This window comes from Parambassis ranga, chromosome 15 (assembly GCF_900634625.1).
Source record: "Parambassis ranga chromosome 15, fParRan2.1, whole genome shotgun sequence".
Classification (NCBI taxonomy): domain Eukaryota; kingdom Metazoa; phylum Chordata; class Actinopteri; family Ambassidae; genus Parambassis; species Parambassis ranga.
This window is the reverse complement of record NC_041035.1, coordinates 14,600,175-14,626,493: the sequence shown is the minus strand read 5'-3', so window position 1 is coordinate 14,626,493 and position 26,319 is coordinate 14,600,175. Positions and strand designations below refer to the sequence as shown.

The window sequence follows — 26,319 nt, the reverse complement described above, 5'->3', positions numbered from 1 at the left end:
TTATGAGGGAATATCTGTGTTTTGATGTAGTTGTTATTTATCTGCGTATAGCGAATCAATCAGCACCGGTCTGCTTGGACAGCTCCGTGCGTCCTCCCCCTCCTCCGTGTCTCTGCCTCTCTATCTGCTCCAGCTGAAATGCTGCTTGTAGCCACACACGAGCCGTGTCGATTTGTCTGTTCGCCTTTTTTTATATATATATATATAATGTAACAATCTGTACGGATCTGGATACATACAAGTAATTCAATTTGAAAAAACAAAAAAGCCGAGGCGATGTCAGTGAGTGCTGAGAAGTCGTGTCTCCGCTGGAATTAAACCTCTAATTGCCTCTGCCTTCCTTCCCTCCTTGCTTGCTTGCTTGCTTGCAGGAACGATTCTTGGGGAGCCTGGTCCACAAAAGGATGTAAAACGGTGCTTACAGATGCATCCCATACAAAATGCTTATGTGATCGTGTATCTACCTTCGCCATTTTGGCTCAGCAACCAAGAGAAATGGTAAGTAGGCTATTGATTTGGTATTCGGTGTGGATTTTATAAGCTAATGTAAGAAAGGGCTGCGTGTGTGTGTGTGTGTGTGTGTGTGTGTGTGCGCGCGCGCGCGCGCTGGTGAGAATGGAAATTGAATCTTTGGTGTGTTAATCCTGTTAAATAGTATTTCAGCGGTGTGGGGGATTTTTTTGAGTTTGTGCATAGATTTAGATAAGTCTGAGTACAGGCATGCACAGGGAGGGTGTGTGTGTGCATGCTAATGCTTGTGTGTCAGTGTCTCCTCATCAATCAAATGCACGTTTGATAAGTGATGAAAGATGAAAGTTTACCATTATTTTGATGATTTCTTTAGAGACATAGTTCATGTAAAATCATGTTTTGAGCTGTAACTGTAAAGGAAACAGAACCCTGTTATTTATTGAGGAGATAAACTAATTAGATTACTTACACTGTGGACTGTTGCATTTTTTTTTACATTTATATTTTAAAAGGTGTTTTACATGTAGTCTCTGGCCTGTTACTTGTCAGCTCACATGTAAATCAATCCGAACACACAGTATTTTATGCACCCCCTTAATTGTTTTTTTATCATAATGTCCAGATGGAAAGTTTTGTGCACGTATCTTAACAACTTCCAAGACCACACATGCACCTCAAACCTCATGGTACATTAAAGAAACCCACTGTGGACTGTTCTATGGGTTGTTTTGATTGGTTGAGAGGGAGCTACTGTCCTGCGTGAACCACATCCAACCTCCCACTGACTGGTTCGTCTTGCCCCTGTCTTCTCCACAGACCATGCAGTACTCAGGGGTCCCATCTGTGACATTGATAGTTGGCTGTGGTTTGTCTTGCCTCGCCTTGATCACATTGGCTGTGATCTATGCTGTGCTATGGAGGTAACGCTTCAAAAGTTTCATCCACATGACGTTCGTGTGCTTTTATAACATTGTTAGATTTACACCGATTTGTGTGCTCTTTGTGTGTTTTCTTTAGATATATTCGCTCTGAACGATCCATCATCCTGCTCAACTTCTGCCTCTCTATAATCTGCTCAAACATATTGATCCTTGTCGGACAAACGCAGACCCACAATGTGGTAAGTGTTACTTAAGGCTTTATTGGGCATTCTTTACACATCCAGTGATTGTTGAATGGCACATTGGACAGATCCGAGTGACACTTCAGTGTGGCCTTGTGCAGCTTTACAAAGGTCTTTGTGTTCATCCCTCCAAGCTGTTTATATTAAGATATATTAATGTGCCTTAGCATTTGCATACTGTAGTTTATCATGCAGAATGTGCATACATTTTAAAGATAAGATGAAGAGTAGAAGCTCCATCACACTCACCTGTTCCCAAACAGTTTGAGGAATGTTCAAGTTTATTTTCACAAAGCTGAGATTTGAGTCAATAGTCAGTCTCATGCTTCATTTGCGAGAGGCTTGATCTATAAAACAGCATCTTTTGAATACCAGATGCGAGTGTGAGAGTATAAAACAGATTATCACCACTTTCAAGTGAATTACTCATTTTCTTGCATTAAGAAGCCTTTCATATTTAATCCAAATGGAAAATAAAGTGTTCCTAATGCCTCTATAAGATCTCGAGCTACTCCACATTGGCTCAGGACCATTGGTCTTTACTCAGGTGTTACAATATCCTCTAGTAAACCTGAGACAACCCCAATCTGTTGGCACAGAAACAGAGGAGATATGTAATGGCAATTAAAAGTGCAAGGCCATAAAGAAAAGCAAAAGAGAACGAAAAGGACAGTGCGCTCAGTCTGAGATGAAATACAGTTACTGCTTTTATTGCTGCGGTTCAAACACGAAGCAGCACCATCATTCACCATCAGAATAGTTTGGCAATTAAGATGATGTACATCAGGACACATGGTGCACGGGTCAATTTTGGATTATGCATTGTGCAAAATGACGTGATGTTAACAGGAGGGTTTAAGTAAAGGCTGGCTGCGTGTATCACTTCCTTTTATTTCCAGCTTTGTAACTGGCCAGTAAACAAATGGCTAATGTAAAAAATGTTTGGCAAAAAGTATTTGGGATTTACAAGCTGCCCACACAGATGCCCTTCTCTGTCACTTGGCAGCTCTACAGAGAATGACACATTGTCCGATTACAGACATTGCATTGTGTAACCATTTCTCTCAGTGTATCTTTACCTTTTGCAAGGGACACACACTGCTTTTCCCCCTCATTATCTCTTCTCATTAATCCATTCTTTTAAGTTTTTCGGCTCATTAACAAGCCTGTGTTGGACTTTTTTCTTACACTGCACCAGTTGTAGATTTTAAAAGAGTTCAACAGTGCATCTAAATCATAGCTAAAGATCTTCTAAATTTATGTCTGTGGGGGTATTCTATCATTAGAAATGCATTTGCTGATGCGGGTAGAACATGACTACTTAACACTGTGTTTAGAGGTATGACTTATAATATTCTGGGAGCAGATGGACCTACCAGCAGCATATTGGAACAGACCCTACTCATAAATCAAAGTCGCTTCTTCCTAATTTTCCAATGTTCATTGAAAATTTAATCACACACAAAAAAAACCTAAATGAGCAAATAAGAATCATCTGATGAGACCTGCAGCGTCTGGCTCTTGGCAGCACCATGGATTAAATACGGACAAAATGTACCAACTGTAACCATTCAGCAGAAACAGAATTGGCTCATTTTATGCAGATCATTCTAATCTCATAAAATAACAACAACAGCAACAAAAAAGCTTCCACACATGATAAGTTCATCTGTTTCCTTGCTGGCCCTTACATACAGTATCTGGCACACAGCAGTAGCCAAGACTATGAATGCACAAAGCTTTAGGGCATTTTTAAAGCTGAGCTGATTTGAAGCCTTGTCAGATTTAATCCAGTCATTTCTTGTCTTGATTATGAGGGCCACCACTTAACATGGAACACTCTCTCGACATGCTCCTAATAGGATATCTGTCTATGAAATCTGCAGAGAGATTAGTTGCTTTTCAGAAAATCCACTAACGTACTGAAGCTGTCACTCCGCCGTCTGTTCGGAGTGACTCAACAAACTACCTTCGCTGACTCACAAGATGCTAAAGTGAACCAATGTTTGTTTGTAAAGGGTCAACACTACTGTTAATACGGAACACTGAAATTGCGCAAATCTGGGGTCTTGCTGCACAACAGAGTGAACATTAAACTTCCTGCCTGTCCAGTAACAGATCCCAGTGTTGACAAACGTCTGACTGTCACAGCCTTTCCTCGGCATGGAAACATCACTTGCAGCAAGCCCCTGCTGTTGTGTGACTCACTATGGTGGTCAAGAAGTGTGTTAAAGATTGGAGAGATTTGCATTTAATGATGTTAAAGGGTAGATTTTGTGCTTTTAACCCTAACAAAACAGTGATGGACCCTTGTCTGCATCTATCTAGACCTTGTTTCTACTTCTAAAGTGAACCATCGCAAAGCAGTGCTATATTATATTCTGTCAAATGTAACGAGGGGGGGTTAATTTATACTGAAAGGATGTTTGATCTAAACCAGAAACATGCCTATTTGTTTCCCAAGAATCTCAATTTTACAGATTTAATTGGAGCCATCAAAACTACACCTGACATCATCTTCAACAGTTCGGTGTATACAACTTCTAGGACAATGTATTTATCCCTATTGTCCCTTTGTTCTGGCTCTGAATGTGTCTCTCCTGTTGTAATAATATTTCACATTGTTTGATCAGACATACTGTAGAACCCAGTGTTTGAGTGGTAGGCCAGTGAGAGGAGAAAACACAGTCCCTGTGTGGGTTTAATTGCCATGCTGCCTGACACTGCCTCACTTGTTTTTCCTCCATCTCCTGTAAGAAGTGCACATAATTGGCTCCACTGTTTGTGGATTCAGAGTTGCTCATCATCTAATAGAAATCATCTCTTTGCTGTGGAGGTGTCCTCTGGGAACAGGAAGTCAGTGAGTCACCTTTGCCTGTCTGTGCTTTTTCCTTTGTCCTCTGTCGCTGTTCATCTTGGTTCATAGAAAGAAGGCAAACAAAAAGAGAGGGATGCTGTTGGTATTGCCAAGCAAGACAAAATTAGGGAGTTTTGGAGATAGACAGGATGTTCCTGTGAAACATTCACACTATAGCAAGCAGAAATACATTAAGTGGGTGGGGGGTCAGAATGCCTCAAGTCCACTGGAATAAAAAGACTTACTTAGCCACTTAGTGGCATAAATGTGCAGTTGTGTGAGGGCATTAAAAGTTACCACCTTTTGTTTAATTATGTATCAGCACGGGTGGCTTACAAACAAAGCTGGTAAAAAAAGGAGCATTCTACAATTAGGAAGAACTTGAGCATTCTACAATCCAGCAATTATGAGGTGATGGCAATTCTGGTGGCTGAGATGAGTCTGAGGAATAAGCCATTTGCATACATGTGCATAGAACTCAAATGTACAGTAATACAGCCATGATCAAGGTCTGCAATATGCACATTTGAGTAGAGTATATTTTTAGTACACAATGCTTGACCTCACTTAACATAATGAGGTGCAGAAAAGCCGGGATTGAATTTATCCTTTCCTTGGAGTTGAAGGTTAAACTTTGTATCTAAAGTATTATGGAGGCATAATTAACATACATCTCATACGTATATGCAGGTTATGTTTGAGAGAATAACTGTATAATTCTCTAAAGGATTTTACTTGTTAAATATTGAAATAAAGGTAGGCAGGAGAGGCAGCCTTAAGTTCACCAAGGTACATTCAGAGCAGGATGTAGAAGTGAACATTTTCTGACTTCTGTGTTCTTCCTATGGTTCAACAACCACCACTCTGTTGATAGGGTTTTTTTTAAAAATGTCCTCCACCCAAGCACATACTGTATAAAGCACGGGGGCACTTGTTGCTTGATGCAGGAGGAGAGTGCTTCAGTCAAAATAACAACCAGCCTCCTCCTCCTACATTGATTCACAGTGGATGGGAAGAAAAAAGTAATGTTATATGGTCTGGTTTTAAATAATAATTTAGATGCAGTACAGTGTGATTAATGTGGAATTTAATCAATGAATGAACCTGTAAATAATGATGAAACCTGCAGCCAGAGTTGCTGGCAATTATTCAATTATAAGGAAAAGAATTAAATTCCCTTCTTCATGTTGCACTACATTAAAATGTCACTGCTCTTTTTCTTCTTTTTTTAGTTCATGGCAATTTGATTTTCAGCTCTTCATATTTCAAAGAGCATCAAGGTTTGCCCGAGACCTTTTAGTCAGATGTGAGTTAGGTCCTGCTAAATTCTTTGAATTTCTCGTTCTCATCTCAAACTGCCATCACTGATCCAGCTTAGAGCGCACCCCATCACCACCTACCCCTACCTCCATGTCTATCAGCTCTGCAATGTTTTAATGTGGTCCCTTACTCAGTTCCTCTGTTTCCATGGATACTGACACAGTGCGCTCAACATCTCCCGGCATTTGCCTTTCTAAAGGGCAATGTGAACTCTAGGTTTCAACCTCGTTTTTATATGACTGCCTACATCAAATCGGAGCTGTGATAATACCCTCGCGCCGTATCTTTCTTTCTATACAAATGTACAGCTTTTTATTCAGGAGGACTAATGAGGCTGGACGGAACAGGCATCCAAGTGAACCATGAAACATAACGCTTGCATATGACCTGTTTCCAGGAAACAAGGCAGGCTCTATTTTCAGCACCTTGGACAGCACATGAGCAAAAGCAAGGCTAGAAGATTCCTCTTTTTGTCTCCTCCAGTTAAAGATCAGCAAAAGCCTTTTCTTCAGTTTCCTAAATTGATCTGCTGTGTGTTTGTCTAATAATCATCACAAACAGGTCACTGAAATCATAAATCCACACAGCAAGGCAGGGACATTTCACTTTGCAGGGTACAGACAGCAAAGATTTACAGCACAGAACGTTTTTTTAATTCTGCAAAAGCATCTGTACGCACCTGTAATTATCGCATGAGCAGGTGGCTATGTGTCATGGGAGAGTAATGTGTTTTGATTTATTTCACTTGCTTTGATTCTTCCATCTGCAGCGTTAGCAGCTCTAAAGTGTTTTAAGTAAATTTCACAAAAGAGGCAGAATCAATTCAGCAATGAAGCATTCGCATCACTAAAACTAAACACTGTAATATTATACTTACTGCTGTGAGATCGCATTATTTTTACAGTAGAGATTGGCTTTTGGTCCAGTAGTGAAATTTGCACATGTTGAACTGACCTAGCAAAATCCAGTTTTAATAGGCTATTGCCTAAAAATGACTTTATCCCATCCACAAATAGTGCACCTGAATGCATCCGACATATGAATATACCAATATGAATCCACATTTATGTAATTAATCCCCCTCGTGGGTGTCATTAAACAGAATTTCCCACTTCCCAGGAATGAAGTAGTGCAGGATTATTGTCTCGTATGAACCCCATGAGCACAACAGGAGATGGATGGATTGAGCGTGGCTTTCTCAGTGGGAATGTAGAGTGCATGGGAGATCTCGCAGTATGGTGTGGACGCCCTGGGACAAGATGATACACTTCAATCTTCCCCTCTTTGTACAGCATTACTCAGATTACCACAGCATCACACTGCAAACAATCTGAACTGAAAAAAGTCTAATCTCTTCTCAGTCACCAAGGCCAGTGTACAGTGACATCACTCTTAAGGATACCCCTTTATTTCTAATCCTCTTCAATCCCATTTGGAGATATCTCTCTGTGAAACTAAGATGGACAAGCTAATGAAGCTGGAAAATGGTGCTATGTTGTCAAGCCTGAATGGAATCAGTGCTTTCTGTATCATTTAAGAAGTGTTGTGGTGTGTTTCCCCCTGCTGTCTGTGTAAAACATTTGACCTTGGCTCACATGCCTCCAGGTGGGATCCACGGCATACTAATGAGGGTTTGTGCAGAGGAATGCTACGCCATGGTTTTCTGTGTCAGCTAGCCTGGCTCTGATCTTAACTACGATCGCCGCCTCTGTTGCTGCAGTTCAGACTAATGCTTTGTTTCATACACTGCACAGCATGGTACTTCAGTGGATGGTCTAGATTAGCAAATGCATTCAGTCCTGCAAGAACAGTTCAAGGAAATAAAGAGATTTCAATATAATTGATGTGCACCCGCAGGGAGCTTCTTGCTTTACAGGAATGTGATGAAGTCTGCATTTGTTTTGTTATGCAGCACCACCGTGTCTGCACTGTCATCTTTAGATTTGCCGTTTTAAAGCTTATGGTTGTTTTTAATAAAAGTGAAACTCCATCCGGTCAATAATTATATGACGTTTGACCCTTTCTTCTTAAATCAATAGGGTGTCTGCACCATGACGACAGCCTTTCTGCACTTCTTCTTCCTGGCATCGTTCTGCTGGGTCCTCACAGAGGCCTGGCAGTCCTACATGGCAGTGACGGGAAAGGTCCGGACCAGGCTCATCCGCAAGCGCTTTCTGTGTCTGGGCTGGGGTAAGAGAGACAAGCCACACACTTCTCTAAGCTTCTCCATTATCTCCTGTCAGACCAAGCCACTGCCTTTTTTTTCAGACTGTCTCTGACCAAGGTGTCTTTCCAGCTAACTGTATGTCTTCTCCTCTCACTGTTCTCATCCTATCTGTGTGGCAGCCAGATCTTCTTCCTGTCAGGGTTTTTGTTGTGATGCTTTTGTGCTACAGTCAAGCTCTCTAAAGGCTCAGTAAATGGACCGGCCTTGAGCAGTAGTGGGGGAGACAGGCTGGTGTGACTCTCCAATAGCAGGTTGCAGTGACCTTATGTCTGATAAGCAGGATTTAAACAGCATGTCTACACTTAAGCAGAATACAGGTAGCAGCCATGCTAGAAGAAAGATAGATGCAAAATATCAGTTACAGAATTTTAAAGATTTCTCTTCATCTGATAAATGTCATTCTGAATCCCCGTCTAAACATTTCTTTCTTACAGACTAGTAGAAATCGCTCCTTTAAAAAAAAAATCAATTTGATTACGAAAGAGCCCACACTCATTCTTCTTGTTACCTAGCAACAAACAAGGCTCTCTTAGTCATTGCAGTGCCACTGCTTGCTGCAAAGAAAAAAAATGGACAAAGGCTGATCTACAACCACATAGATTTAAAAAAAAGGCATACCAGACACTATAACGATAAAAAAGACAAAGCCATGTTTGACAGTAAACATGCTTTGTATAGCACACAGTATGGATGGTATTTCACATCCGTAACAGATTACACTCTGCAACTGAGCTACGAAGCGACACACAGCACACTGTACCTGTTGTCTCTTAATTCAGCCTGTTTGAAGTGCGGCGTCTCCAGCAGGCTGTTGCCCGCAATGTGATTTATGACATGCTTGTGTACACTCGGCACTCTTTACCTCTTCAGCACTGCAGAGAGGCACTGGATGGCCACAGGGTCTTTGCACCGTGCCTCCAGGAAACTGATTACATCAATAGCACCTGCCTGTGCTGCTCTGAGAGGAAACACGTTAATATTCCGAGCACACAGAAGTAAAGACTGAATCAATTACACCAATCTATAATGAGGAGCCATACAACAAAAACCCTTCTTATAAAATGTGTGGAGGTGAGATGGTGAGATGTCTTTACAGTACAGTGATGAAATCTCACTATGTGGCTTTCTGGACTCCTTGCACCGCTGTGTGTCATGAAGCCCCCCCCCCCCCCCCCCCCCCCCCCCCCCCATTTGCCACTTAATGGAATACTATATAATATGTTGATTAAAATACTGAAATGCATAAGCAGATCTTCTGCTCTCAGATGTCTGTATAGTGTCTTCTAATGGAATCAATTTAGCAGTACTTTGTTTAATGACAAGAATGCACAGTGGCAAACTTTTCCTGCACTGAAAGAGGGTTTACGTTTGTGTAACTATTGTGTATTTTCTCTTTTAAAGGATTACCAGCTTTAGTTGTCGCTGTGTCTATGGGATTCACCAAAACAAAAGGCTATGGGACGCCCTTATAGTAAGTTTTCTCTCTTTTTCTTATCTCTTGTTCATGGTAACACTTACAAAAAGTGATAAAAATCCTTCTGCCGAGGTTTTCGTATTCTAAAGTGTAGCAGAAGCAAAGTCCCTTGAACCCAATCAAATTTCAAAATGGCACAGCAAGACCCCAATTTCATGTGAGTTGTGTCCCTGCTGGATTCCGAGCACATAAACACTGCTTAAAATCTCTTTAGCATTTTATTGCCCCGTGAAACTTTGGAGATGGAGTTACAGCATATGGCTCTCCTCCCCTGACAATTGAGGAAAATACAATTGTATGCTGGTGTGCACCATTAACTTGGATGTTAATGCCTTAGTAGGAGCTAACTGTTGTTTTCCCTGTTTTCCCTGCAGCTGTTGGCTCTCCTTGGAGGGTGGGCTCTTGTATGCCTTTGTTGGACCCGCAGCTGCTGTTGTTCTGGTATGTCTCAGTCATCAGTGTCCAATTCTTACTTTTATTTTCTGCTAATACGAGAAAATATACATTTACTCCACACAATGTAATGTGAACACGTGCACATGTTTACTATGCAAGCGTAGTACGATGTATGCACAGATGTTTGGAAAGAGCAAAAGTTTTACTACTTAACTGCAAAGAATAAGACTCTCACTAAGCTTTAGTGATGGTACGGTACAGTAGGGCTGTGTTGAAACTCTACAAAACGATGCTGAGAGAGAACACACTGGTTTCAAGGTCAGGGTAATGAGCTTCCCATCAGGCAATGTGCTCAAGTAATTCCCTTTCATTTGATATAATGGTCTTCCATGTAGCTGTGAGGTTATTAAGTATTTATGCATTAGATTTGTCCAAAATTTAATATACTAGGGTATTTAAATCATCTTGTATTTACATAGTTGTACAGAGAAAAATTACACAAAGAATGTGATTATGCAAATCAGTCAGTCTGTGTCAAAGGGACAGAGGACTCCAGATATATAATAATATTTTCATTGTCAAACTACTTTTTCTGTGGTGGGATTTGACATAAAGTGAGTTTTTTAAGACACTAAACGTCTTAGTTTGAGCGTCAAATGATACTAAAACTTGCTGTGCTGTGGTTCTCATTTACAATAAAACCTCAAAGAAGATAATCTCTGTGGGAAAAAAAATGACAGACACATCCATCTATAACGAGCAGAGTGCTATATTGATAGTGTAACATCATAATCAGATGTCTCACAGTAACAACGCTTGTTGAATAAAAACTTACCCCGATGTATTTGCATAAATACTTAATGAGCTCTTTATCTCATCTGCGGGGATTTGAAAAAGGCTGTAGCCTAATGTTTTAAAGAATATTTTACCCTGCTACTGTGGAGCTCGCTCAGTTCTCTGCTAATAATAGGAGAAGGTGCCTTTGAGAAGACGAGTGCTTCTTGTCAGGCAGATCTTTTCTTAAGGCTGTTGGGCTACGATGAGTGTGCAGAGCATGCCTCATGCATTGGCTGAAATGTCACAGAGAAAAGCAAACAGTAGAAGCTAGAGGTCAAAGCTCAGCACAGACAGAAGCGAGAAAAAAACTGCTGTAGAATAATGACATCAATCACTGGCTATCTATGGAGAATGTCACGAGGGGGGGATTATATGCTGCATTCAGCACTTGTTAAAAAAATCATCTCCTCACAGATGATTTATTGGAAGTTAATATGTCTGCTCCCTGTTTTATTGACAGGTCAACATGGTGATCGGTATCCTGGTGTTTAATAAACTTGTGTCCAGAGATGGCATACTGGACAAGAAGCTGAAGCATCGAGCAGGGTATGACAGCACATCCTTGTTAGTACCTATTTTTCTTCTTATTCTCAACATCATGCAAAAATATACATGTGCTTTGATTTTTTTTCCTTATACATATGGAGATTCAGACCTCCTTTTTCCTGCTGTTGAAAAGGAAATTAGAGGCATAAACATAAAGAGGTCAGATCTCTCTCGGGAGCGACATGGCTTCCTATTTCTTTGGCAGAATCAGTCCAAGATGAAAATCATTAAACCTCCCACACATTGGCTGCCTCTGCTGTTGCTAATATGACGGGAAGCATGCAAAAAAAAAAAAAAGTCGGGATAGTGTGTGGCTGTTAGCATTGTTTGTCATGATGTGTCTCTATGTCCCACAGACAGATGAGTGAGCCGCATACAGGATTAACTCTCAAGTGTGCCAAATGTGGTGTTGTATCAACAACTGCTTTATCAGCAACTACAGCTAGCAATGCAATGTAAGTGCCTGTCAGTGTTTGTAAATCAATAAGATGATGCTACAGGGAGTCTCTGTATGTGCAACGTGTCCACCTCTACAATTATGACCCAAGTCGCAGTCCACTGCAAAGTAAATTCACGCTCCAGTTGCTTCCACAGTACACCACACCTACACTATAGGCTGCAGTGTAAACATGACACATGATACTTATTTTAGCATACGTGGCTTACATTACTATTAGTTTGCAGAGTGATGCCCTGCTGTGGATGGAGCACTGCAGACCCGATCTACACCAGATTGTTTTGCCTTTACCGTAATTCTGCTACACAATCCCCCACCCTCTCTTCTCTCTCAGGGCATCCCTGTGGAGCTCCTGTGTCGTCCTACCTCTGCTGGCTTTGACTTGGATGTCTGCAGTACTTGCCATGACAGACAAGCGCTCCATCCTCTTTCAGATCCTCTTTGCAGTCTTTGACTCATTGCAGGGTTTTGTCATTGTGATGGTGCACTGTATCCTACGGAGAGAGGTAGAGGATCATGCTTGTCTATGATCTGTGTTCATTTCTAACTGTAGGCCTGTGTTTCCATTAAAAGTAAATGATTGATTGTTCAAATTAAGTTTTAGTAGGTTAAGGGATGACACACGTTTGTGGCCACAGGTAGAAGGAGTCAGTTTTAGCAGTTATGTAGATTACTCTACTGTACTTTCAGCTACGACAACGCAACTTTACCACAGATATGCTGTATTTATAAGCATCTGTATTATTTAAGATTAAATGAACAATTCCTCTTGTGTTTAGGTCCAAGATGCCTTCAGATGTCGCCTCAGAAACTGCCAAGATCCAATCAGTGGTGATGCAACAGGAACTTTCCCTAATGGCCATGCTCAGATAATGGTAGGCACAGTTACCCCCCTGTTATCTGCAGCCACTAGATACTCTATAATTTAAGCAGACCCAATGTTCTCTGGTTATTTATAATACACATGCACACCCACTTGTTCTCCACTAACCTTAATTTAACTTGTATTCTTCATATTATTTATTTTTATGTTGCCTCTAAACCATTAGGCATTGTTTCCCATAGGATTATAATTTTCCATTTGTGAAGCTGCAATTGCAGAATGCAGGATAGGCACTTGGCCCTCTGACGAACGGCCTTAGATCCCTTTTGGTATTCTTAGGCCCTAAGCCCAATCCTTTATTTCTGTTTGATTGAACTTACGGTCCACGTTTGCCATGTATCTCTCTCATTTCCTCTCACTGGATAATGGAGGAGCGCCTCCTTCCTGACCTTTGAAATGGGACACCAGTCTCTTCATCTAGCACGACGACGCCACTGGCACATCATAGCGATGATCTGCCATTAGTATTCTAATACCCCTTAGAGTGAAATAGTTTTCACGATAGTGGAATGGTGTCAGGGCCCCCTGGTTCAATACAGTCATTAGCAGCAAGCTGCTGCAGCAGCGGTTTCCCCCACACATCATTTTTCATCATACAACACTTGAAAATGATAAAATATATTGATCCTCATTTTGAAACTAGTTATTGAAGATGAGTTCTTTTTTTTATGCATATGCTATAAAATGGAAGATATTTTAAGCAGCAATAACCCTTTGTCCATCCTCTACATCTTACAGACGGACTTTGAGAAGGATGTGGACATCGCCTGCCGATCAGGTAAAAGAACAGATGGTCTCTTATTAACAAGCTTCTTCTTGCCTTGCATGTTAAAAACCCCAAATAAGGTTAGATAGTAAAAAATAGCTTGTGTTATATAAGCAGTAACAATCCCCACAGGAGTTTTTTCACAGTTACCAAAACACTGACTTTAATCTGAGAACAAAACAGCACAAAGAGAGCTGTTGGATTTTCACCTGATTTTAACGGTAGCTTTTTAAATCTTTTGGCTATGGGCTTTGTAGTAGCATTTTTTTTAATTAACATGTGGATGCTGACATAGAACAGGCACAGAGATGTGTCCAATTTTGGTTTGTCCTTTTTGTTCTTTTGAGCCATAGTAATTGCTGGTAGACATGTGCAGTATTCAATAAAAACATATCTCTAAATAAAGGCTCCTTAGAGATCACGCATCTAACTAGTGGTGGCAAGCTGCACAAGCCCCAAGTTTAATCTTTTTCCAAATCCCTTCCAAACCAATGAAGAGCACATCCTAAATGGATCTGCAGGGAATAACCGAGCTACCATTATTCAGAGCTCTCAGAAGCAGCACAGCTTGTTAAGAGACGAAAAGGGTCTGTCTGGCTCTTCTGACCCGCGTTACTTCATGGTGCGCACACTTGTAAAGCTAAAGTGGACATCGCCGATACAAAAAGGCAGAGCAGACAGGTGTCATTTATAAATCATGACCGGATTCAGACCCACGTAGAGCTGCAGCGAAAGAGAAATGCACTTTACAGATGACTCTGTGGGCTTTACAGACTTACAGCGTTGTTTACAAGCAGGGGTTGTCAGCAGCAGAGGTAATATTCTGCAGTGTCACCCCACAGAATACAAGTGTAAACGTTGATGAAAGGACTGTTTTCCCCATGTCCACACTGGGCATTAAATTAGCCTGGAACAGTTTTCCACTTTGTCTGTTGTTCTTGTAATGTCCTTGCAGGCCTTTTGTGAATAGGCCGCATGATTCCCAGGGACTCACGAGGCAAAGATTAAAATGCTCATTGGGGAGGATAGGTTTCTGAATAGATGAATGTTCTTCCTTGTTAGAATATTTGGTGTATTACAAGGTCACCACCAATCACTGAGGTAGCACTAGGATGCAACATACTCCATGGCAGGAGGGATGTGAAAAAATACTACCTTATTTACAGTAGCGTCCTCCAGAGACCGCCTTGTCTGCTGTTGTGTCTCGTCACACTCGGTGCATATTCACAGTTATTTTATCCTTACATTACAGTTTTCTCTCCACACCGTCTCCTCTGAGAATTCCTTCATATTGATTTGAATTCTCTTGTTCTTTTGGCCGTATGCTGGATAATCTCAGACAAACTGTGACATTACTTTCATTACTGAGAAACTAATCCTTGTATCACCCTGCCCTGCAGCTCTCCACAAAGACATGGGCTCTTGTCGCGCCGCCACCATAACAGGCACCCTCTCCCGCATTTCCCTTAACGATGAGGAGGATGAGAAGGCCCCCGAGGGCCTCAACTACTCCACGTTGCCTGGCAACATCATCTCTAAAGTGATTATCCAGCAGCCTTCTGCTCTGCACATGCCGATGGGAGTGGGCGACCTGAAAGAGCAGTGCATGGTCGACAGCAACGTCGACATGCGCCGCACCGTTTACCTGTGCACCGATGACGCCATGCGCCAGAGCGACCAGGACATGGTTGGCCATGACATGGAGGGCCATGCATTGCAGGGCCAGATGATGGAGACAGACTACATAGTCATGCCCCGTGCCTCTGCAGCAGCGGTGTCGGGGTCGGGCAACATGCCCACCCTCCTGAAAGACGACACCAAGATGAACATCACTATGGATACACTGCCACACGAGAGGCTAAAGCATTACAAGATGAGTCCTGACTTCAACATCAGCCCGTCAGGCATGGACCACATGAATGTGAACCTGGAGCAGCAGTATCCTAGTGCTCCAGAGCAGATGCAGAACCTGCCCTTTGAACCTCGCACGGCTGTTAAGAACTTCCTCGCCGAGATGGAGGAATCTGCAGGGCTTTCTAGGAGTGAGACAGGGTCTACAATATCTATGAGCTCTCTGGAGGTACTTAGTCCATGTGGACGACACATAGAGGACACAGAGCTAAAACAAACACTTAATCGCAGACCTGTAACTATGTCATACAGATTTACTAACAATGATTTACTTAGTGAATACCTTCATGTTTTATTTTCACAGAGAAGAAAATCACGATATTCTGATCTGGACTTTGAGGTATGTAAACACGTTTCCTTCCATTAGCACATGCATCTAGCTTTTTCTAAATGCAGAGATAGGCCATTTTTTTTGCAGTTGTGTTTGTCATTTGATTTACTAGTACTTGTTGTGCCTCTTAAGCTTATTGGAGTTACACAGCCTTGACTCGACACGATTTATTGACATGCTGTGTAGTTAAGGTAAAAGCAAGGCTGTCAACTGACAAACAGGGCAACAGTTCTCATCTACATTTTGTCCTCCTCCATCTCCTACATCCATTAGCTATATGTTGATTTTCAAAATGTATGCTTTTAAAGTCATTTGCACATTTCACATCTGATTTTACCACTGGTCTCGACAATGATTCTATTGGAAACACATATTCAAACCCCCTTTGGCAGGTTTTAGCATTTCCTTTGCATTGTTAAATCAGACTTTACTGCATATATATTGCAAAGCCTGTCAAAATAAAGGAAATTTAATGCCTTATAAGGCAACAATTTTGGTTTTTCTTTAAGCTTATGGACACCAACCAGTAAAATGTAAGCTTTGAGCCAAGGTTTGATTATAAGGGTTTCTCTTACAGCAATAAAACTCCAAATGAGGCAATGTACACCCTGAAGATTATGTTTAACTGTCCCAACTTTAATTATCTCTGTGCTTCCTTTATCTTGGCAGTCACTTGTATATATGCAGAGACAAGTAGATTTGTTTCAGACCTGGCCTATAAGTAAACTACCATGACACTAACAAATTGATCAGAGTTGGAGGGGGTGGAGAGGAAGATGCATTTCCATTATTGGCTGTCAATACCAAAGAGAAAACCCTTGCCATTGCAGAAAGTCATGCACACCAGGAAAAGACACATGGAGCTGTTCCAGGAACTGAATCAGAAATTTCAAACCCTGGACCGATTTCGAGACATACCAAATATGGGCAGCATGGTGAGTAACAGGAAACCAGGGGGGTGGCTGTCAGCCAGTCAAAACCTAGCAACATCCAAATACCCTCATTTCAGATAGCCGGTGCAGGACACATAATGTGTGATTGTGCAAATGAGTGGTTCTGTAGTTAAAGTATACATGCAGAAGTGAGCCTTCCAATAACTGCGTGGGCCTGCCAGCAGCTGGCGAGGGGCGAGTGTAAGTGTCCCCCCCCTAAAGCCAGACTCGGGGAAATCTTAGTAATCTTGCAGTTGCAGTAGAGTGCATCCATTCCAATGCAAGGCCATGAATGCACTTTTATTTACATGCACATTTATCTACTGAGCAACCCCATCATTTTTTTCCATTAATGCATGGCAGATTATTTAACCTCTCAGCATCTATACAAATATGACCCGATCTCAGCGGTAACTTGTGTGTGCAGGGTGGGGGGGTGGGACTTGTGGTTTTTTTTTTTTTGGTCACACTCATTCTATAAGTCAGGCTAATTCTCCCTGACCTTACTGCAAATCATAAGTCTCCCCTGTTTGTCTCCACACCTGCCTGGAGCTGTGGACAAAGGGGGTTTCTAGATTTATTGATTTATAGATAAGATAAGCTGCATTATTTTTTATGTACTAGATGCAACAAACACAGCTCGGCTGTTAGATGGTGTGAGCCGTGCTGCAGTCTTACATCTCAATCACCCCTACAGTACAATGTAATTTGATGGTTGTTGCTTAGTTACCAGTGCAAGTTCTTTTGTATATATAAGGATAACTAGAGAATGTTCTCTCGGCCTCTGTTTTGTTTTTTTTTCAACTAAATGAATCTACTGCAGAGCTGGCTGCAGACATTAGTATCCATTTTATATTCCCTGACTGGGAGAAGCTTCTGCAGTAGCATCTTTGGGACTGTCAATGAGAGCCCATTCAGATGAATGGCTTGCACATGCAGCCCATACAGTGCACCAGTTTCAGAGCTTGGGGAAAAAAACACAGCATGCTCACATTTAATACACTACCATTATCTTTTGTTATTTGATGCTTTCCACAGCATTAATCCATTGTTATCAATTAGCAGTGGGTAGGAGTTCATGTAATGCCCTACTTGAATGAACTGACTTCACTGGAAAATTTGTTAAAAATGACAGTTTAGCTGCAGAGGATGTCATGCCGCTAATATCACACCCCACTGGCCATGTTCACAGGACAAGGCAATGCCAAACAAGAACCCATGGGAGAGCTACAATCCAGCCTGTGAGTACCAGAACTACGCCACTATGAATGTACTAGAATCTGACACCAAGGACTCACTGGAGATGACGCCTGCAGAGTGGGAAAAGTGTGTCAATTTACCCTTAGATGTCCAGGAGGGAGACTTCCAAACAGAAGTCTGAATGGAGAAGAGAAATGCAAATGAGAGAAAAGGAGGAGGAGAAAAGGGATGTATTTTGCACTGAATAAAGCAACAGACTTTTCTAACAGCCTTGGCATACATATCTGGATAATACAAGTGTGGCAGGGACATTATGTGCCAATACAATATAAAGGACTGGTGAGAGGAGAAAAAAAAAGACAAAAAAAGGGATTAAAAACATCAGTGTTACTTTTTGTATTCTCACTAGTGTACTTAGTGTGGGGCAGCCTGGTGTACAATATTTACCATCATGTGTTTCAAATTATCTGTTGAGGAATTGGCTTAAAAAAAGAAAAAGAAAAAAAGAAAGAAGTAATCTCTCTAGATGAAACCTCACAAAGCAAACGACATGCCATGTGGTCCCAGCTTCATCGGGTCCAGTTTTGATTTGATAAAAACTGGACCCTGGAGCACAATGTATATATTTATGCAGGTTTTTAAAAAGTTTATAACAGTCTGTTTGGCCATTACTACACTTTTTACTTTATAATATAAAAAAACATGGGAGGCAAAGAGGATTTTTTCTGTCATATTAAAATGAATGTTTGTCAAGCTACATTCTTCATTGCTTTAAATGCAATAAAGATAATACTCACTTTTATATAAATAATATATTTCACAACTTTAATACTGCAGAATCTGCTTGAAGGATCCCAGCAAGCTCTCTCATCTGCAGCTCTGTATAAAATATTTAAAAACAAAAATGTTGTATGGTGTAAATAAACTTTTGTCTACATATGTTTTACTTGTGCCAATTTATTTTAATGAGGAAAAAAAAATGCCAACCTGATCAAAAGTTATAGCGAAAAATGTTAACATTTGAAAAGGAATGTAAATAAAAGAGGAAATATGTTCGTACTGCTTCAGAGGTTGTGTCAAGTTTATGTCGTTCTGCTGCTTGCGAAATGCATCATATTGGAATGAATGAAAATCAATTTGCTGACATGTGATTGGATGTGAAATGTGGAGAAACTGCAGTTCAGGCTGGATCATTTGTCTGTCTATTAGCTCAGGTTTGTGGGTGATTTAAAACTTCTCTCTGTGAAGTTTCCTGCCTTTACCCCCATAAATCCACCTTCATATCCAATTTCTGAATTTGGATGGGACACATTTAAACTCCTAATAGGTCTCTGTGGCTCCAGAACTTTCATCTGATAAGATCAGTCTTCTCAGACAGGCAGGTCCAGACAGACAGCGCTAATGGGAAGAGGCTGTGAGGGGCTTAGAGAGAAAATCTTGTTTGTTCTGTCTCTGCACTCTTATTGCACTCTGACAAGGAAAAACACCAAGACGTCCACGGAAGAGGAAGAGCTGGAAGAAGAAGAAGAGGAAAAACAAGGGACACACACACACACACACACACACACACACACGACAGGACTCAGCTGTGATGCAACATAAATGAAGATGATTAATGCAGAAGTCAGTCTAGACGTTAACATCTGAATGTACTGTGTGTTTCCATTTAGACAATCAGACATAATCAGGTTAATTACATACAGAATTGCCTCCTGTTACGGGCTCCATGAGAATTGATTTCATGAATGACCCATAGTTCAATAGAGTGCCTTTAAACACATCACCCTCAAACATGATTATACTGTGTGTCCCATTCTGAATGCTGGCTTTTATCATTCAGATATACATGCCAACAAGTAGAAGGGCACATTGTAATGAACATAATGTTTTTTAATAGAAAACTATTCTAAAAGAAAAATATTTTACAAAAATAATGATTGTCTGTGTCAAGCTATGTGAAGACATTGTGATGTGTGAATTCTCTTTTGTGAAGTAAACTATGAGGACGATGCTTACAAGGTCAACTCATGTAAAATATTTGGATGCATTGATGTTAGTTCAAAATTGCCTTTGAATTGTAAGTATTTACAGAATATATGCATCACACTGTGCACTTTTGTTTCATCGAGCATTTGGAGAAAACTGAAGATGGATGTTTCAGAGTCTCAAGAGATAACTCTGTACTTTAACCTGATGGTGTTTACTAGTATTACTTTTATTCATCAGCTCTTCAGGGTAATCTCACATCAGAAATTTGGGTGAACAAAATACAAAGATGGGCCATTTTAGCACTGGGATGAGGACGAATTTGTACCACAAGCAGAGATAATGAGTCAGCATAACATCCGGTCTGGCCTCAGAGGAAGTAAACTAGTGCTGCACGGAGAGCAGCAGGCGAGGAGAGAGAAATGAAACAGTAAACACAAGATGGCTGAAGCTCATACTGCCCACATGAGGGGCAACATAACATGATAACATGCAAGATGGCTAAGAAATGCTGGAAGGCTGTCTCTATCAAAGAACCAGCATCAGTGCTCCCAGGTTAGCTTTTGTTTAGCCTAGCACAGCCTGGCTTTTGTCGCACCCCTTAATGGCACAGAGAGCATATACTCCACACCTTATCTGACAGGCTGGTGGGATGCTGACAATGACATTCTAAAAACAAACAAATAAAAAGTACTGGCGTAGTACAGTTGAAGTTTTTCCACATTAGCAATTGTTCTGTTTACGAATACCATCCAAATTCTCACTTGATTTTTCTGTAACACACAGGCATCATATTTGCCTCTGTCCCCTCTGAGAAAACTGTCTGGACGACTTCCTGTCATCAAACATTTAAACACATTAAAAAGCAAAGCTAAAAACTAAACATCATTAATAAAACTCTCTTAAAAGCATCCTTAATCTGTGGAATGAAAGTGATATGATGATGATTATGACCTTTCATAGTTTAATATTTAAGGCTTGGATTATCATTGAATGAAAATGCTGCAAAATAAGTTATGGCTCACACAAATGTGTGTGTGTTCAGAGAGAGATTGCGAGAGCGGTGTTATTTAGTTGTTTGCTACACGGAGGTGTTGATAAGCCTGCTGGACAAAGTCTTCCTCGGCAGTGAATGGCAGATCCCTCCAGGCCCATGAGAGCAGAGAGGTTAACCCGCTGCAGGGGTGCAAACACTGAATCAACATAATTACATTGATCCTGCCTCAGTTTCCTCCCTGGAGGCGTGACTGAGGGGTAAGACAAACTCCTCGTCTATCAGGGGCCTGTCAGAGGAGTTAATGTCCGGAGGAGGGGGGGGGGGCCTGGGGCCACACAAAAGAATAGCAAAAGTTGTGGAGGACATAAAGACAGTGGAAGAACAGTGATTTGGACACACAACTCTTTTGTTGTACAAACACAAGGTGTTTGTGTGTATAAATGCTGGTGCAAAACTAAATGTGTTTTTTTCTGATACTCCTATTTTAGTAGGCCACAATCTTCATTCATTGTACTCTTGTAGTCCTGTTGGTGAGTCTGATAAGTGTGTTTTAACTTAGTTTGCTAGGTAGGTGTTGGATGTTACAGTAAAAACCCAGAGACTGACTAGACTAAACTGACGGTACTTGGGATAAAATGTGAAAAAATATCCACGCACATGTGTGTCTTTGGAGGAAAGATACTTCACAGAAGTTAAATTGAAGAAAAAAAAAAATAAAAAATAAGTTTTCCACAGCAGGGCCTGTACTTGCCATCCGCTCTATAATGCATTATGGTGTCTTCTCCTGTGCAGCAGTGAGATAGATGACACTTACAGAGGCCCCTGACAATAGAGCTACAGTGCTCTGTGATTCCTCAACAGTACTTCCCGCAACAACATTTGCCTTATTTCATACCTCCCTATAACCTCTATAACTTACACACAGTGGGATATAATATGACCATCGATTGCAAACCCTGAACCCTTGAGACACAAAGCAATGACGCAAAATCTTCTCGAAACAACCCGCCACAAGATTACAGCGTTTTCATGTACACAAAAAAATTAAATACTTGAGCAACCCGAAATTTACATTGATGTTTTATTCTAATCAGTGTATGACAAAATAAGGCAAAATGAAACGCGTTTGTTATGGGGGGGCCCTCAGGCACATCAAACGCTGCAGCACCCTGCAAAAAAAAACCCTTTCATTTATTCATTAAACAACAGGAGCATGTAAATCAGTACAGGAAAGAAAGAGAAGATGAGACTGGACTGGTGTCTGAATGTAACATGCAGAGTTAAACTCTAAGCAGCTAAAAGCCTCAGATCTGACGTGTTGATCACACGGTCCTCTCATGCTAAGAGTCCTGGGGCTCATGTTTTTGGCTTAAGGCTTAATTGGTTTATTAGTGAACGTGGGGGTGGCACGTCACATAATGGCTTAACTCAAAGCATGCTCACACAATAGTTATGACAAGGTATGCATGTCTTAAACTCTAATTGGGCAAAATTTCATGCAAATCCATCCAAAGCAGGCGCTCAGTGGTTATATGCTAATCCGAGAAGGGATGCGTTCACCTGTCAGTCTCAATTGTTTTTGCAAAAACCCGAGCTGCAAACGTTCTCACTCACAGAATTCAACGCTCATGGATAAACAAATCACCAATAATAACTTGTGGTGGAATAAGAAGTGGTTTTATAGTCATAGACCCCTTGTTACTATGTTTTTGTTGTTCATTACATCTGATCCGAACACCCATGGGCTCTTTGTAAAAATCTATGTTTACTAAACAGTTGAATAATAACCCTGTGGCAGCTCAGGGCTCAATCTAAAGATAGCAGCCCTGTAAAAAAACAGAGGATGCACAATATTATCAGCAACACATTGTTAACAGATACTGACCTTAAAATGAAATATCGTCATTTTTGCCACTAAAAAGCAGAATTTGACAGATAGGTTGGCATTGACTAAAAGTCACTGTGTCCCCAGTGGATGGATCAAAAATGATGTCACCTTGTCAGTGAGTGTATGAAAGGGACGAGTGTGTCTGTGCTGTGGAGGATTCAGGAGCTGATAGTACAGTTGCTGTCTGCTTGTGACAGCTAAGTGTTAACATTTCCTTCTAAATTTAGTCTCACTATGAGAAAAGCTTGATGTTCTCCACCATTAAGTGGAGAACAATGTCAAAATATTAGATATCTGAAGGAGCCCACATCATCACCCCTTTCCTTTATGTCCCACAGAATGGATTAGAAGTAAATAAATGTAGTGAAGTCACTGAAACTGAAAAATTGCATTTTTAGGTGACAGCAAAAGCAAAGTAACTACAGTATATTTGCACGGCTGTGGGTGTTTAAAATGTTTTTATTTCTTTAAATACAGGCATCATTCAATATTAACACATGTTCTGTAACAGAAATCTTTTTGACCAATCACAGTTGAGAGCAGCACTTGATGCAGCCTCCGTCAACATCAACTCTCATGAATTTAACCTGACAAAACATCTGAAAGCAAACAACACATCTCATAAGAGTCAGGCTAATTTAGGGTAGCATATACTGAAGTTGCATGTGCCCATCATTGTGCTAAACATTCATGAGGCACAAATATTTGGTTTTAGATCCAATCAGTAGTTTGCATTGATTTTTTTGACACAAACAGCAAAGTACACTGAAAAAGAAATGAGACGTGGCTACAACAAGCCATTAATAGCTCTATATCACAAGCAAGCTGCTAATAAAGTGAAGAGTACCAGCGAGTATTTACTGTACCTGTTAAATGAAAAGAGAACATGTGATTATTTGTACTTTTTCAACACAGAGAGCAAAAAAAAATCTGTTTTAAACGATCCAATTAAAAGAAATGTTTTAAAAAAAACCATCAACAGGAGCAAGTGGTCCTTTACATTTCACACACAGCGCAGGTATGCCAGCATAACAATGTTTTGTTACACAACAGCCTTGGAATGGAAATAACTAAATGCTGAAAATCCACTAGAACTACTTAACCTAAGACAAAATAAGCAAAATAAACTTTGGAAACGGTTCTGCTGACAACACTTAGGAATCATTAGTTTCATACCAATTAGCTTTTCAGAAACTGTGCGCAGGCTCAATTGGTATTTTATCTTAAAATGTATACTGACACCAACCCGAGCTGTAATAAATGAACCATTTAAAGGGTCTAGAAAGTGCTTAGAGAATGTGGAAAAAGTCAGTTTATGTCTCTAAAGTTTTGGAACAGCATGTGACTGTTGCTGCTGCTGCAATAACTGTGTCTCCTGAAAAATGACCAATTTGTGTCAAACTGTTGAACTGAAGTGAATTCTCAAGACAGGACTGAGTTGGAAGACACTCCCAGAATCCCAAAGTCATCAATAATATTGACCGAGAAAGACAACAATCAGTCTAAGCAGTCTCATTAAAGGGGAGGGAGCTGTCAACTCAAAATCCATGAGACATCGCAGCAATAAATTAAGTTACGACAAAATCATCGAGAGACATTTATTTGTTAATGAAATCGTACTTTCTAGTCGCTTTAAGTTATGGTACCAATATCTAGAGGTGATTTTTTTTTTTCAGTGCACATATTCATCATCGCTTATGTCTGAGTCATCGGCCTCTACCTCTCCTTCAATCACAGACTTCTTCCCTTTGCAGCAGGATACCGCCAGACCGATGAGGAAGGCCTGAAAAATAACAAGCAAAGCTCACATTGGGAAGTATTTCATAAGGATCATTGATCGATTGAACGCAGCATGAGCAGCCAGGAAGGAGGCTATTAAATATTTTTGCTGAGAAGATAGGAGTCTTGGAAAATAATTTTCCAGTAGCCATTTCTGAGCAAACATTAAATGATGTATTTCATCTCTCCCATGTGTTCCTTAAAAAAAATCCTCTTCAAATGCTTTTGGACTAAATGAAATGTTTAATAGATGCTGCTGCTGTAAATGTTTTAGTGTTCAAAAGATATGGAATAACTAAAGGCTCTGAGCTTGAGAGTCTACAAAGACCAACTTTCTAACTTTACATTTGTTTCTCAATCCAAAGATAAATGCTATACATCATAAACATGAAAAGAGTGAACCTCTGTGTAGCATGGCTCATTTGTGCACTGGTGTCATACTTAGCATGCTACATTGCTACCAATGCATTTGTCTTTCAAATGCAACTTCTCAGGAGGTCACATCTTGCAGTCTCCATTGTTGAAATTCCTAAATGTTATTGATGAAGAAGAGGTTGGCTGATTTTGTGTGTAGTCACGTTGATGACCAAACACCCCCCTCCCTGGCCTTAACATCCACAGCAAAATGTGATCTTCTGTTATGATTACAGTTGGTAACTATAACAATAGTATGTCCATTATTTGTCTAAAGTAGGAGTCAATTGGTTTGTGGTATCGTGGACCATCTTGCTGGCTGCTCCTCATTTGCATAATGCTGAGGTCAAGGCTTCTTAATGCAAACTAAGGGTGTCCACTGTCGCACACTTATAACTGGAGTCTAAGTCTAAAAGTCTTTCTGCTACTACATAATAATACAGATTTTGTCAGAGTAAAAAATGCACAGTGCCTTGAGGAATCTGTATTGAGCATCAGCACAGCCATGACAAGGCATTTTGTGATTAATGGCTCATTAACTTAGGATCACCTTGGCTGGAGAGACACGAAATAAACAAGGATGACTCTCAGTTTGTTCATTGCTTTCTAATTCTGAATGAGATTCTGGCTGTCATGATTCAGGTCAGAGTGTGGTTTTCTGCCATGTGGTTTAGCTGCTTTTCTTCAAAATTAAGACAATAAATGCCAAGATGGTGGCAGTTTATTTACACCCTTGCACTTACCACAATAAAGGCCCAGTTACCAAAGTAGTAGATCGTGCTGAAGAACCAGAATTTGTGGAGAAAAAGATAGGATCTCGTCACAGTGCACTGGTCTGAAAGAGACAGAGAAAATATCTTAACTCTTACAGCTAAAGAAAAACACATGCAAATTTAAAAATCAACAGTGAACTGTATCTTCCACACAAAAAAACCTTCAGAAGTGCAATAAAAAGTGACAAGTCCCTTGTGACAATCTTTATGATTGCACAAGTAAAAGACTTGTTGTACATCTGTGTTATAAAGGGGTCACTTAAGAGCCAAAAAGAGGCTGCCATTACTACACTGAGCAGTGCCTGGGGCAAATTTGTTATTGTAACAAGAAAAGACAACCAGTTGTCTGAAAAGAGGAAAGCCGTGTCACTGTCAATGTGAATATGGCTTAAGTTATGAATAAAACTTGAATGATGTAACATTTAATGGAGCCTTGCATCAAATATATCCCATATTACACAGTGGAAGGGTGAAGAGGTAAAAGCCTGGGTAAACACAAGGCACCAACAGATTGTAAAGACAGTCAACCACAGGTTATGGGTTATGTATGCAGCCCCCAATCCCCTCATGGGGTGCAATTTCATGAAGGACCATCTCATGCTCTCCAGATTATTACTGCATGTGGTTTCAAACCATATTCATGGTGTGTGTGTGTACTGTACCTGCCCGTATGGAATGATCACACTCAGAGCAAAACATTCAGCAATATCTACACAGATCCTTCTGACCATACAATACTGAATGGTAAGCT

At 40.6% G+C, this 26,319-nt stretch overlaps 2 protein-coding genes across 3 annotated transcripts in view; one reads left to right on the top strand and one right to left on the bottom strand.

Annotated features, from left to right (window-relative positions):
* adgrb3 (adhesion G protein-coupled receptor B3) overlaps nt 1–18,431 on the top strand; it is a 96,147-nt gene extending 77,716 nt beyond the window's left edge. The window contains exons 17-31 of one of the 2 annotated variants that reach the window (XM_028423907.1): nt 372–498; nt 1,288–1,391; nt 1,489–1,591; nt 7,811–7,961; nt 9,400–9,469; nt 9,847–9,913; nt 11,166–11,251; nt 11,608–11,706; nt 12,043–12,214; nt 12,488–12,583; nt 13,330–13,369; nt 14,758–15,437; nt 15,573–15,608; nt 16,430–16,534; nt 17,724–18,431. In XM_028423907.1, coding sequence (XP_028279708.1) covers nt 372–498; nt 1,288–1,391; nt 1,489–1,591; nt 7,811–7,961; nt 9,400–9,469; nt 9,847–9,913; nt 11,166–11,251; nt 11,608–11,706; nt 12,043–12,214; nt 12,488–12,583; nt 13,330–13,369; nt 14,758–15,437; nt 15,573–15,608; nt 16,430–16,534; nt 17,724–17,912 — 2,125 coding nt within the window. In that variant the 3' untranslated portion in view covers nt 17,913–18,431. The remainder of the gene's footprint in view (nt 1–371; nt 499–1,287; nt 1,392–1,488; nt 1,592–7,810; nt 7,962–9,399; nt 9,470–9,846; nt 9,914–11,165; nt 11,252–11,607; nt 11,707–12,042; nt 12,215–12,487; nt 12,584–13,329; nt 13,370–14,757; nt 15,438–15,572; nt 15,609–16,429; nt 16,535–17,723) is intronic. The other variant, XM_028423906.1, reaches the window with a different exon arrangement.
* A 4,612-nt stretch (nt 18,432–23,043) lies between these two features.
* The window catches only part of lmbrd1 (LMBR1 domain containing 1), a 40,703-nt gene continuing 37,427 nt past the window's right edge, over nt 23,044–26,319 (bottom strand). The window contains exons 15-16 of the mRNA XM_028423354.1: nt 25,539–25,630; nt 23,044–24,385 (exon numbers count right to left, since the gene is read on the bottom strand). Of these exons, the coding sequence (XP_028279155.1) occupies nt 24,275–24,385; nt 25,539–25,630 (203 nt within the window). The 3' untranslated portion in view covers nt 23,044–24,274. The remainder of the gene's footprint in view (nt 24,386–25,538; nt 25,631–26,319) is intronic.